Source organism: Lithobates pipiens, unplaced genomic scaffold, assembly GCF_037356315.1.
Source record: "Lithobates pipiens isolate NorthernLeopardFrog02 unplaced genomic scaffold, aLitPip1_a1.2 Scaffold_18, whole genome shotgun sequence".
Classification (NCBI taxonomy): Eukaryota; Metazoa; Chordata; class Amphibia; order Anura; family Ranidae; genus Lithobates; species Lithobates pipiens.
Window position 1 is genome coordinate 621,159,329 of NW_027507758.1, and position 13,454 is coordinate 621,172,782.

Genomic DNA, 13,454 nt, shown 5'->3' on the forward strand with positions numbered 1-13,454 from the left:
GACGTCCTTTTTTCCCCACAAATAGAGATTTCTTTTGGTGGTATTTGATCACCTCTGTGTTTTTTATTTTTTGTGCTATAAACAAAAAAAGAGCAACAATTTAGAAAAAAAAGCAATTTATTTAAACTTTTTGCTATAATAAATATCCCCCCCAAAAAATATAAAAAAAAAATTTTTCCCTCAGTTTAGGCCGCTACATATTCTTCATATTTTTGGTAAAAAAAAAATCGCAATAAGCATTTGGTTTGCGCAAAAGTTATAGCGTCAACAAAATGGGGGATAGATTTATGGCATTTTTATTATTATTATTTTTTTTTACTAGTAATGGCGGCAATCTGCGATTTTTATCGTGACTGCAACATTATGGAGGACACATCGGACAATTTTGACACATTTTTGGGGCCATTGTCATTTTTACAGCGATCAGTACAATTAAATTGCACCGATTACTGTAAAAATGACACTGGCAATGAAGGGATTAAACACTAGGGGGCAAGGGAAGGGTTAAATGTGTCCTGGGGAGTGATTCTAACTGTGGGGGGAGGGGCTGTGTGTGACACGTCACTGATCATAGCTCCTAATCACTAGGCAAAACGGGGAAATGCTTGTTTACATTAGCATCTCCCCGTTCTTCCTCCCCGTGAGACGATCGCGGGTATCCCCGCGGACATCAAGTCCACAGGACTCTCAATCCTACTCGCGGAGCTCACGACGGGCATGCAACGCTGGCGGTGCACACGTGATGGCACAGCGGCAAATTCAAAGGGACACACAGGTACTCCCGTTTGCCTGTCCGTGCCATTCTGCCAACGTATATCTGCGTGCGCCGGTCGTTATGTGGTTAACGCTAAATACATTCCTCCACCCATTCTGCTCACTGATTGGTCCAGAGTAGGGCAGGGGCGGGGTGATATCAGCCTGTAATAACCTGGTCACTTTCCTGAGCTGTGTTCTCCATCCTGTATTTGTCACAAAGAAGCTGGTAGGAGATCAGAGGACCCATTTACTAGTTACCTTGAGGGTCGAATTGTAAGATCCTCATAGACAGCTAGCTGCCTGATGTGGGCGGAGTCCTGGTTTAGGGGAACCAATCAGCTCATGTCTAGTAATAATCTTTTATTTTTATTTTAGTAGATGGACGGGAGAAAAGGAAAACCTCAGCGTTTAATCCAGGAGAAAACCCGGCTACCTCAAATGTCCATCCGGCACCACACAGTGTAGATGGACCATCGTGTCCCTCTTATCCTGAGGAACCTCGGACTGTGAGGGGCGGTGCCGTCCTTCCAACAGATGAGAGGTTTTTTTGTAGTGAGTGCGGGAAGTGTTTCCCCTCTAAATCCAAACTTAATGTGCATGAAATATCTCACACAGATGACAAGCCATATAATTGTCTAGAGTGCGGGAAATGTTTTTCAAAGAAGTCCCATTTTTTCATACATCGGAGATCTCACACAGGGAAAATGCCATTTTCCTGTCCTTGGTGCGGAAAATGTTTTGTAAAGAACTCAGAACTCGTCACACATCAGAGGTCTCACACCGGGGAGAAGCCATTTCCTTGTCCTATTTGCGGGAAATGTTTTTCACAGAAGTCTACGCTTTACACACATCAGAGATTGCACACAGGTGAGAAGCCGTACTCATGTCCTGAGTGTGGGAAAAGTTTTGTACAAAAACTACAACTTGACACACATCAAATGTCTCACACGGGGGAAAAGCCATACTCCTGTCCTGAGTGCGGGAAATGTTTTTCAAGGAACTCACATCTTTACAGACATCAGAGATTGCACACGGGGGAGAAGCCATTTTCCTGTGCCGAGTGCGGGAAATGTTTTTCAAGGAACTCGCATCTTTCCAGACATCAGAGATCTCATATGAGGGAGAAGACACTTTCTTGTTCTGAGTAAGGGAACTGTTTCTCATTGAAGTCCAGTCTTCCTGTACATCGGGGATCCTACACAACCCTCAAGGTATATTAGTGTGGGGAATGTTTTCTATATGAACGTTGCTGGACATCACAGCACTCATGTGGGGAAGAAGCACACCCTGATATACACCTCAGATATACTCCATGGCTGATCTTCATCATGTAAGAAACAGTTCATAAGAAGATGAGAGATCACCAAAGACATGGATGAAGTGTTGTACCGTGTTGCCCATTGATAGCAGTAGAAAAATAAAAAAAGGAGTCATTACCTTTCATTGGGTGAATTTTGTGGTGTAGAGACTTAGAGGTCTAACCTCAGCTGCTCCTAAACGATCCTCAAAGCCTATGTGTACATGGACACACAGGCTTTTATGGAGTTGCGCTTAGGAAGTTGCTAATGTATATGGAGCCTTATTGAGATATTTTGCAAATAATGGCAATAGATGAAGCTGGTGATCATAGGAAATCACTGTGTTTAATAAAATGCAATCAGAATTTGTCACGGCTGGACGAATGCTTGCCACACTCACCCGAGAAAATATTTGAATACCCCCCACTTAGCTTACTATATCAGGGGTGGTTTCATACAAATAACTCAGATCATAGTGCTTTGTAGCCGGGTGCTGCTGCTGGCTGTGTGACTCCTTTCCTCTGCCACTACGGACAGTAAACAGGGCTGTGTGCAGATCCTCCGCTCATCCTATCCTCCTCTGCTAGTCGGCATATAGAGCGGGAATGCTTCTCTCCCCTCTCCCACTGACGCTGACAAGAGCAGGAACTGTTTAAAATCCCTGGCTTGTTCTTCCACCTCTCCAACCTACCCCTACCCAGGCAGAAATGAAGGGCCAAAAAAGAGGGCAGGTGGGTCAGAGCCAATCAGAACACCATAGGACGACACTTATGGTGCCGCAGAGCCTCATTGGAAATGTAGTATTTTGTAAGGGGCAATTATAATGGAAGTGAATGGCTGCAGGAGCCAAAATCCCTACACACAGATGAGGAGCGATACAGGACTGTTTCCTGGGCAAATCTAGACACTGAGAGGTCTTTGCTGAGAGGAAGCCGTGCTGCTCGGATGTGTTGCCTTTGCATAAAACCTGCACAGAGACCAGGGGCTCTTGCTGTGTCTACAAGAGAAATGAGATACAGATCGCTGCTCTAGGTGAGGATAATAATCCACCAAAAAGGAAGGGCTGGATGCTAGCTCCGGCTCACAACCGCGAACAAGTCGACCAAGTAAGAAAAATTAGCTGCACACCAACATCCATGCAACAGGTTTGATAGACTGCTACCAGGACTAAAACAATGGACCAAGGGGTGGTGACATTTCACACATACATAGTGTTTCTTGAAGAAGCACTATGTGTGTGTGAAACGTGGTCACCCTTTGGTCGGTTGTTTTAGTCCTGTTGGCTGTCTTTCAGTAAACCTGTTGGATGGATGTTGGTGTACAGCAATTTTTTGTTACTTGAGCTACATGTGTCTACAAGAGCCTGAGTGTCTTCAGTGCCTATACCAGAGCTGACAGACTGAGCCTTGTGGAGGGCCGGACCTGCAGAGAGACTGAACCTTGTGAAGGACCGGACCTGCTGAGAGACCGAGCCTTGTGGAGGACCGGACCTGCAGAGAGACCGAGCCTTGTGGAGGACCGGACCTGCAGAGAGACCGAGCCTTGTGGAGGACCGGACCTGCAGAGAGACCGAGCCTTGTGGAGGACCAAACCTGCAGAGAGACTGATCCTTGTGGGTGACCGGACCTGCAGAGAGACTGATCCTTGTGGAGGACCGGACCTGCAGAGAGACAGACTTGTGGAGGACCGGACCTGCAGAGAGACAGACTTGTGGAGGACCATGCCTGTAGAGAGAATGAGCCTTGTGGAGGACTGGACCTGCAAAGAGACTGAGCCTTGTGGGTGACCGGACCTGCAGAGAGACTGATCCTTGTGGGTGACCGGACCTGCAGAGAGACTGATCCTTGTGGAGGACCGGACCTGCAGAGAGACAGACTTGTGGAGGACCATGCCTGTAGAGAGAATGAGCCTTGTGGAGGACTGGACCTGCAAAGAGACTGAGCCTTGTGGAGGACCAGAGACATTGACCTTTGTGTGGGACCAGATGCCTGTATACCAGGAGGGTTGAGCTGAATATCCATGCCTATCCCAATTTTGACACAGTTAATGCAGGAGAGACTTTGTTTGGCAGCTCACTAGCCATCTGCTGCCCACTTATAAAGGGACAGCCACATGTGCACTATCAAGAAAAGGGCCCCAACGAAAGCCGGCTAACCATGACAATTGGGCCCCGGGTATTGTTACTTCCAGGGGTTCCCCTTAGTCAGGAATACATCCCCCCCACCCTCACTATCGGGGCTGTATGCATAATGTGCACTCAATGACTTTTAGTTTCCTGAGATATTTGATGCCGTTACTTAAACTCTATGTGTGCTAGTTATAGTTTAATATAGCATTTCTATAGCTAAATTTGCTACCAGCTTATAGGTCAGTGCTCATATACCTAGTATGTTATCCTTTAATCTGTTTGTTTGTTGAATGATTTGTGCATTGTTTAATTGCATTTCTTGAATACATTCATTTAATCTACCACCAGTCGCTTGGCCTATTTCCTGTGTAGTGTTATAGAGGGTAGCATACTAACACTTAAGTTACACAGGTGTGAGCAGCCTTCTACCTATAACTGGGTGTTGTAGAGGGGACCAAGAACCCATCATCACCAGCGACTCCTGCAGGGGTAAGCAACACACATTTATGAATACAGTAGACATTAAAGGGCAGAAAATAAATAAAAACACAGTATTAAACCAACCATTAAGTTAAAACCAAAAATGCAACATTTGTCCATTAGATGGCGCTAAGTATCAGACCAATTAGTGACCAAATGCAACATTTTCCACTATAAATCAATGGAAAATATTCAACCAGCACCTTGCAATAGCCTAATACCATTCATTTTCATTTCATTTTTTTATACCCAATCACACAGAAGTAGACGTGTATAGAACCTGCTGCAGCAAAACTGATATTTATAAAGAAAATAATTTACATTTTAATTGCTGACAATAAAAAATGTTTAAAAAAAAATGGCGTGCCCCCCCCCAAATACAACCCCAGGCCCTTCTGGTCTGTTATGGATTTTAAGGGGAACCCTATGCCAAAGTTAAGAAAAGAAAAACGGCGTGGGGTCCCCCCCTCAATTATTAATACTAGATCCTTATCCGAGCATGCAGCCCAGCAGGTCAGGGAAGGGGGGGATGAGCGAGTGCGCCCCCTCTTGAACCATACCAGGCCACATGCCCTCAATCCAGGGGGATCTGTGTCGTCGTCCCCCGCCACAAAGCACCTTACCCTCATGTTGATGGGAACAAGTGCCTCTCCCCGACAACACTGGGCTGTGGTGGAGGGGTTCTGCGGGCAGAGGGCTTATCAGAATCTGCAATCCGAGCCTCTCTCTATGTAATGTATGTAATGTACCCGTTAAATAAAGACAGGAATTCCTTTATTAACCACTTGCCTACCAGGCCAATTCTGAAATTCTGACCGTTCTCCCCTAAAAATCATAATTCTTTGCTAGAGAAATTTTCATACGTGTTTTTTTTGGGAAAAAAAAAAGTTTCATGCATAAAAAAACAGTAAAGTTAGCCCAATTTTTTTGCATAATGTGAATGAGATGATAGGCCGAGTAAATAGATACCTAATGTCACGCTTCAAAATTGCACACGCGCCAAACTTTGGTACTTAAAAATCCCCATAGGCGCTTTAAATTTTTTTTACTGTTTACGTTTTGAGTTACAGAGGAAGTCTTGGGCTAGAATTATTGCTCTCGCTCTAACATTCGGGCGGTGTGGTTTGAATGCCGTTTACATATGTGGCGCGACTTACGTATGCGTTGGCTTCTGCATGTGAGCACATGGGGACAGGTGCGCTTTAAAAAAAAAAGTTATTGTTAATTTTATATTTTTCTAATTTGACACTTTCTTTTTACATTTTTTTTTATCACTTTTATTCCTATTACAAGGAATGTAAACTTTCCTTGTAATAGTAAAAAGCATGACAGGTCCTCTTTATGGTGAGATCTGGCATCAACAAGTCCCCACATCTCACCTCTAGGCTGGGAAGCCTGAAATAAAATAAATCTTGGCCTCACAGCCGAGGAGGCGCCATTTTTTCAAATACAGAGGCCGGGCATGACGTCATAACAATGCACCCGGCCTCCGAGCCATCATAGAGACTCCGGGGACCATCTGGACTGCTGGAAATCTCTATCGTCGGCATCCGGCGCTAGCGGCTCCCTTCTACGACTCACTGATGGCTGGGGTGAGTCGCTAGAAGCACCAGAGCGAGGGGGAGGAGATGTCTCTTCTCGCTGCCTGTAAGAACGATCAAGAGGCTGAACAGCCACTATGATCATCCTTATGGTGTAGGGAATCGCTGGCTAAAGAAGAAGATATCTGAATGATGTCTGTAGCTGCAGGCATTCAGATATCACCACTCAAACCCGGCGACATCATATGGCAGGCGGGAAGCGGTTAAAAAAAGAAAAAAAATGTTCCCCTGATTTTAGATCTATCGTCAATTACGATGCCACTGCTGGACCCGAAAAAAAAAAAAACGAAGGCTAACTGCCAAATGCCTGCTCTGTCGTTTAAATAGGTAAGGGGCGGGGCCACCTCAGGACATTACTTGGTGGCATCGCCCCCTTGTGACGTCCTCATTCGTCACCAACCTAAGAGCATGTTATGGTATTGGTTCTCCGGGGTCCCCACTCCGTTTTTTTTTTTCTTTTTAAATTGGCGTGTGGTTCACCTTAAAATCCATACCAGACCCAAAGGGCCTGGTATGGATTGGGAGAAGCTCCCCACACCATTTTCTTTTTCTTCTTCTTTTTTTTTAACATTTTTGTATTGCTGGCAATTTAAATGTAATTTTGTTTCTTTATAAATATCAGTTTTGCTGCAGCAGGTTCTATACATGGTACAGATGTGCCACTTTACAGACAAAGTAAGGGGACCCCCATGCTGTTTTTAAAAAAAATTCTATTGCTGGCAATGTTTTTTCTTTTTCATTCAGCGGTTAGTGGGGAAGCCCATTCACAGGTGATGATTCATCCGTTATTAAGGACGTCATGGCCAGCTTCCAGGCCTGCTCCTTAACAACCAGCCATTCACTATGCCCAGATTGAGCAAAGCTTTGCCCAATCAGGTCTTAGAATGCCATGTGCATTGTGGATCCTTCGTCACATGAACATCCTGCTGAGCGACCCGCAAATTCAGGTGTTCGTCAAACGGGTGAACAGGTGATGTTCGGCCCGAACTGTTCGCCCATCTCTACACAGATGCAATGTACATACTTTTTCATCAGCCGAATTGCAATGCAATTTTTTTTTTTTTTTTTTTATGAATAGACCCCTAAATGTCAGGAGATGTTTCTTTAACCACTTCAAGACCAGACACTTTCACCCCTTCCTGCTCAAGTAAATTTTTAGCTTTCAGGGCTGTCTTAATTTGAATGACAATTACTCAGTCACACATCACTGTACCCAAATGAAATTTTTTTGTAGACAAATAGAGCTTTTTTTCTGGTGGCATTTAATCACAGCTGTTTTTTTCTATATATAGTCTTTGTTTTGCAAATAAATAATCGTAATTTTAGGCCAAAATATATTCTGTGACATTTCTTTGGTAAAAATAACCCAAATCTGTGTATATTATTTAATCTGTTTATTTTATAGTCTACAAGCTATTGTATGAATATTTGAAAATTGATCAATCCTGATGTACTGACGGCCTGTCTCATCTCCTAAAGGATATGTTCACCTTTGTTCACGTTTTTTTATTTTTTTCTAAATTCCAGCTCCCCTATGTACCAATATACGATTAATGTACTTATTTTGCAAAAAATTTAAAGCTTTCCATTAATTCAACAGATGCTTACTTTACTGTCCTCATCCATGTTTCTAAACGTTACCATTAGCGATGTCTTATTTCCTGGACAGACTTTAGGTCATGAAAGAGTTGGCCAGCTGACCTCATTAGCATACACCCTGCACCACCACCCTCCTACCTACCCACCCATTCAGAAATTTTAAAGCTTTCCATTAATTCAACAGATGCTTACTTTACTGTCCTCATCCATGTTTCCAAACGTTTCCATTAGTGATGTCTTATTTCCTGGACAGACTTTAGGTCAGTGATGGCGAACCTTGGCACTCCAGATGTTTTGGAACTACATTTCCCATGATGCTCAACTGCACTGCAGAGTGCTTGAGCATCATGGGAAATTTAGTTCCAAAACATCAGGGGTGCCAAGGTTCGCCATCACTGCTTTAGGTCATGAAAGAGTTGACCAGCTGACCTCATTAGCATACACCCTGCACCACCACCCTCCTAGCTACCCACCCATTCCCAGCTGCACGTTTTGTAAATGAAATGCAATTAATCAGTGATCACCCTTCTCACCAAATACACAATATACAATCAGACTGCATAGTGTATGGCCATCTTAATGGAAGTACAAGTTTATGGAGAGAGTCAAGCCCCGTTCACATCTCTGCGTTTGATTGCATTTCATTTAAAATACGTGCTGGTCAACTCCTTCCTGTGTCATGACCTCTAGTCTGACCAGGAAGTAAGATATTACTAATGGATACATTTGGAAACATGGATGAGGACAAGTGAAGTAAATATCTGTAGATTTAATGGAAAGCTTTGATATTTTTGCAAAATAAGAACATTAACCACTTGCCGACAAGGTCGCACTGATATACGTTGGCAAAGTGGCACGTTCCCGCAAAACAACTTATGGGTATGTCTTCCCCTTTAAGAGCTGCCGGAGGCGCGCGCCCCTGCTGCACGATGGGCGACCCGATACGTCTCTTGCCCCAGTCAGTCACATCCCCCCACAGTAAGAAACACTAACTAGGGAACACATTTAACCCCCTAGTGTTAACCCCCTTCCCTACCAGTGACATTTACACAGTAATCAGTGCGTTTTTATAGCACTGATCTCTGTATAAATGTCAATGGTCCAAAAAATGTGTCAAAAGTGTCCGATCTGTCCGCAATGTCGCAGTTCCGTTAAAAATCGCAGATCACCACCATTACGAGTAAAAAAAAAAATGCCATAAATCTTTCCCATAGTTCGTAGACGCTATACCTTTTGTGCAAACCAATCAATAAACCGTTATTGTGATTTTTTTTTTTTTGATTTTTTTTTTTTTGATTTTTTTTTTTTTTTACCAAAAATATGTAGAAGAATATATATTGGCCTAAACTTATGAAGAAATTTTGTTTTTGTTTTTTACATTTTGGGAATATTTATTATAGCAAAAAGTAAAAAATATTGTTTTTTTCAAAACACTCACTTTTTTTTGTTTATCGCACAAAAAATAAAAACCGCAGAGGTGATCAAATAAAAAAAAGAAAACTCTATTTGTGAGAAAAAAAAAAGGACGTCTATTTTGTTTGGGTACAGCGTCTCACAAAAATGTCCTGGTCATTAAGCAGGAAAATTTTTCGGGTCTGTAAGTGGTTAATGCTATATTGGTACATGGGGGAGCCGGAGTTTAGAGAAAAAAAACAAAACGTGAACTTATCCTTTAAGGACCTTAATGCCAGAACAGAACAAATATCCCCCCCTCCAAAAGAAAAAAAAACTTTTTAAAAAGTTTTTGAAAAGTAAATACCCCAAGGTATTTAGTAAGAGGTGTGGTGAGTTTTTTTGAAGTTGTACATGTTTTTCTATTCTATAAAATCAAGACATTAAATACCTCCTGGGGAAATCTAGGATGGAAAAGGACTTGGGGGTCCTAGTAGATGATGGGCTCAGCAATGGCATGCAATGCCAAGCTGATGCTAACACAGCAAACAGAATATTGGCATTAAAAAGGGGATCAACTCCAGAAATAAACAATAATTCTCCCGCTCTACAAGACTCTGGTCCGGCCGCACCTGGAGTATACTGTCCAGTTCTGGGCACCAGTCCTCAGGAAGGATGTACTGGAAATGGAGCGAGTACAAAGAAGGGCAACAAAGCTGATAAAGGGTCTGGAGGATGTTAGTTATGAGGAAAGGTTGTGAGCACTGAACTTATTCTCTCTGGAGAAGAGATGCTTGAGAGGGGATATGATTTCAATATACAAATACTGTACTGGTGACCCCACAATAGGGATAAAAAAAATTTGCTTAAGGAAGTTTAACAAGACACAGGGCCACTCGTTAAAATTAGAACAAAAGAGATTTAACCTTAAACTGTGTTAAATGGTTCTTTAGTGTAAGAGCGGCAAGGATGTAGAATTCCCTTCCACAGGTGGTGGTTTCAGCGGGAAACATCGATAGTTTACAAAAACTATTAGATAAGCACCTGAACAACCGCAACATACAGGGATATACAATGTAATACTGACATATAATCACACACATAGGTTGGACATGATGGACTTGTGTCTTTTTTCAACCTCACTTACTATGTAAAATACATTTTTTCCACATTTTTTTTTCACATATTGTCACCAGAGCAGTACAGCGTCACCATATTACTGGTGTGGCGGTGATCAGGCACACTGACTGGGAGCCAAACAGGTTTTCTGACACCAGGCTGTCCCATTGCATATGGACATTCCACATCTTCTTTATAAGTCTTGTTGCTAGAAGCTACTATTCCTTTAGCTGCCACCCATGTCTTTCCAAGGTGTTGGCTACCCAACCCAGGTCCCTAACATACCTGGAGTTGTAGAGATTATACCTGTTCAGGAAAATGTTCAAATAGAACTCTGCCATTCCCCAGACTTCTACTACTGGAGTTGTTATAGCAGGTGCAGCTATTGAATTCAGAGTGGGTGTCCAGACCACCAGGCCTTGGCACAATAGAAGCAAAAGGTGCTCAGGCAGGGCAGCTTTAGGAATCCAAGAGCAGATGCATGCCAGACACGCGACAAATGTAGAGACACTGAGGTATCAAACCCAACAGCTGGCAAGAGCTTTACCTTAGTATCAGAGCCTGGCTGGGCAGCAGGACACTGGATCAGCAGAGCCAGCCTGGGCAGCAGACACTTTCAGCTGAGGCAGACTGGGCAGCAGACATATGATTATCAGAAGCAGGCTGACCAGGAGGCACTGGATCATCACAGGCAGGCTTGGCATCAGACACAGGATTAACGGGCAGGTTGGGTAGCATGCACAGGAATCAGAGACAGGCTGGGCAGCAGGCACAGAATCGGAAAAGGCAGTGTGGGAAGCAGGCACAGGGTCAGCAGAGGCAGACTGGGCATCAGGCACACACAGGGTCAGCAGAGGCAGACTGGGCATCAGGCACAGGGTCAGCAGAGGCAGACTGGGCATCAGGCACAGGGTCAGCAGAGGCAGACGTGGCATCAGGCACAGGGTCAGCAGAGGCAGACGTGGCATCAGGCACAGGGTCAGCAGAGGCAGGCTTGACAGCAGGCACAGGGTCAGTGAACACAGGCCAGGCAGCAAACAGGATAAATGGAGTCGGGCTGAAAAGCAGGTAGAGGAGCTGCCCACATCTCCAACACATTTGGGATCAGGCTTCATCCAGGGTAGCCTTGATCAATGGCTCTAGCATTGATTTAATGGCTTCAAGGTGCCTATTGTTTGCCCCAATCCCGGAGATTCCCTCTTCCTCTCAAAAATTGATCAACACTCTCTTTTGCGCTATTCAGTGGGCTATAGTCCTAAATTGGTTCTCAAAGTCAGTCCCCTGGCCCCAGGTTCTTCAGAGGATGGATACCATTCGTCTCATGGAACGCATCCATCATATCATGGATACGATGCAGGTATTCACCAACAAATGGGCCAATTGGCCTCCCAACCTGGGGCCCCATGGTCTGGAACCTCCCCCTCAATAGGGGAATGGTTGATGGCCTACTCAGGTGAAAAGATGAGCTAGGCGAGGGACACTATGGTAACCAAAACAGCTATATCATTGATCTTTATTAAACCCCCTACCTGCTTTTTCTTTTATTCTCGATTGAACAACTTAACAATGTGGGTTTTTGCCACTGTAAGCACAAAACTAAGACCTTATACTTCTCGGTTTTATACGTTTGGGTTTTACGGTTTATATTTTTACAATCTGTTTGGATGCTCTGAATGCTGAAGTAGTACTATTTGCTGGTCTGTAATACAGCTACCCTTTGTGCTTCATCTATTGTACACTGATTTATGCATTTTATGAGATGATGTCAATTGATACATGACCTATGTTTCTCTATGGGTTGCATCCCAACAAAATTCTGTAACGGTCTATTGATCTTATGTTCTATCCAATAAAAACGTTTGTATTAAAAAAAAAAAAAAAGCAGGTAGAGGATCAATGGAGTCAAAGTGCACAATAGGCAGAGGATCAGTGACATCAGGCTGGATAGCTGGTGGCATGTGAGCAGGGTCAGACTGAACTGTAGGCATGTTGTCAAGAACATCAGGCTGGTCAGTAGGTAGCCTATAAGCAAGATCAGGCTGCTCAGTAGGTAAAGGATCATTGGCATCTGACTGGGCAGCAGATGAAGCTCCAGTGGTATCAAACTGGATAGCAGGTAGAAGATCGGTAGAGTCGGACTGGACAGCAAGAGAGGTGTCAGCAGAGTCGAGCTGGAACACGAATTTGGTGCACAGTGGCTTTAAGCAGTGGTCAAGAGCCCCACTTGGCTGAGTGAATTCAGTCTGCCCTAAGGATAGATGGAATTGGAATTCTTAGAAAGTCCTGAGGAAATATTTTTGCCGTAGCGTAAGGCCAGGGTACTGAGAGTCCAAAATATGAAAGGGCTGTAGTCAGAGCTGAGGCCGAGTATGTACCAAACTGACCCATAGTTGATGCAATGCCAGGCCAAACTGAGGCAGCTGGTACAGAGACAGGCAGCACTTGACACAAACAATTAGCGTAGTCTGGACAGGAGCAGCAGGCTCAACTGGGGCAGCAGGCATGGAAGCAGGATGAACTGGAGCAGTAATCATGGAACTGGTTGGACTGGAGCAGCAGTTAATTGAACAAGCGGGATTGGAGTACTCAGCAGTGAAACCGTCTGGAATAAAGGAGCTGGCGCTGAAACAGGCTGGACAGAAGCAGCTGGTATGGAGGCAGACTGGGCTAAGGCAGCTGGGATGATGGCAGGAACCGGCACAGGATCAGGCTGAACAATGGTTGGTACAGGAGTGGACAGTGACAGAATTGTGCGAGTGGAAAAACCCCCCCTGTACTGAAAGTTTTTTCCACTCGCATGAGTTCTATGTACAGTATGTACGCCTATAACATGTACATTGACTCCCTCTTGGGCTGCCATGGGATGTCAAGTCATACAAGCCTAATTGGACAGTTCTATATATTTTCTATACTATTACTTCTGGAATTAAAAAAGAAAACTGCTTGCAAACTTGCATGTCATATTATGTGGATATCAAAATAAAGAATGCATTAAAAAAAACCCTGTTATGGCAGCCCCGGAACTACAAGCCAAGGTTTTTCATGCATACAGATGCCTCTACATATGGGCTGGGGGCTGTC

The 13,454-nt window shown here is 44.0% G+C and overlaps 2 protein-coding genes across 2 annotated transcripts in view; both read left to right on the forward strand.

Moving 5' to 3' along the window:
- LOC143986855 (uncharacterized) overlaps window positions 1-13,454 on the forward strand; it is a 121,533-nt gene that overhangs the window by 94,019 nt on the left and 14,060 nt on the right. The window contains 1 exon segment of the mRNA XM_077485263.1: window positions 1,132-1,901. Coding sequence (XP_077341389.1) covers window positions 1,132-1,901 — 770 coding nt within the window.
- The window catches only part of LOC143989434 (uncharacterized), a 164,907-nt gene that overhangs the window by 94,016 nt on the left and 57,437 nt on the right, over window positions 1-13,454 (forward strand). The gene's annotated exons all lie outside the window — the stretch shown is intronic.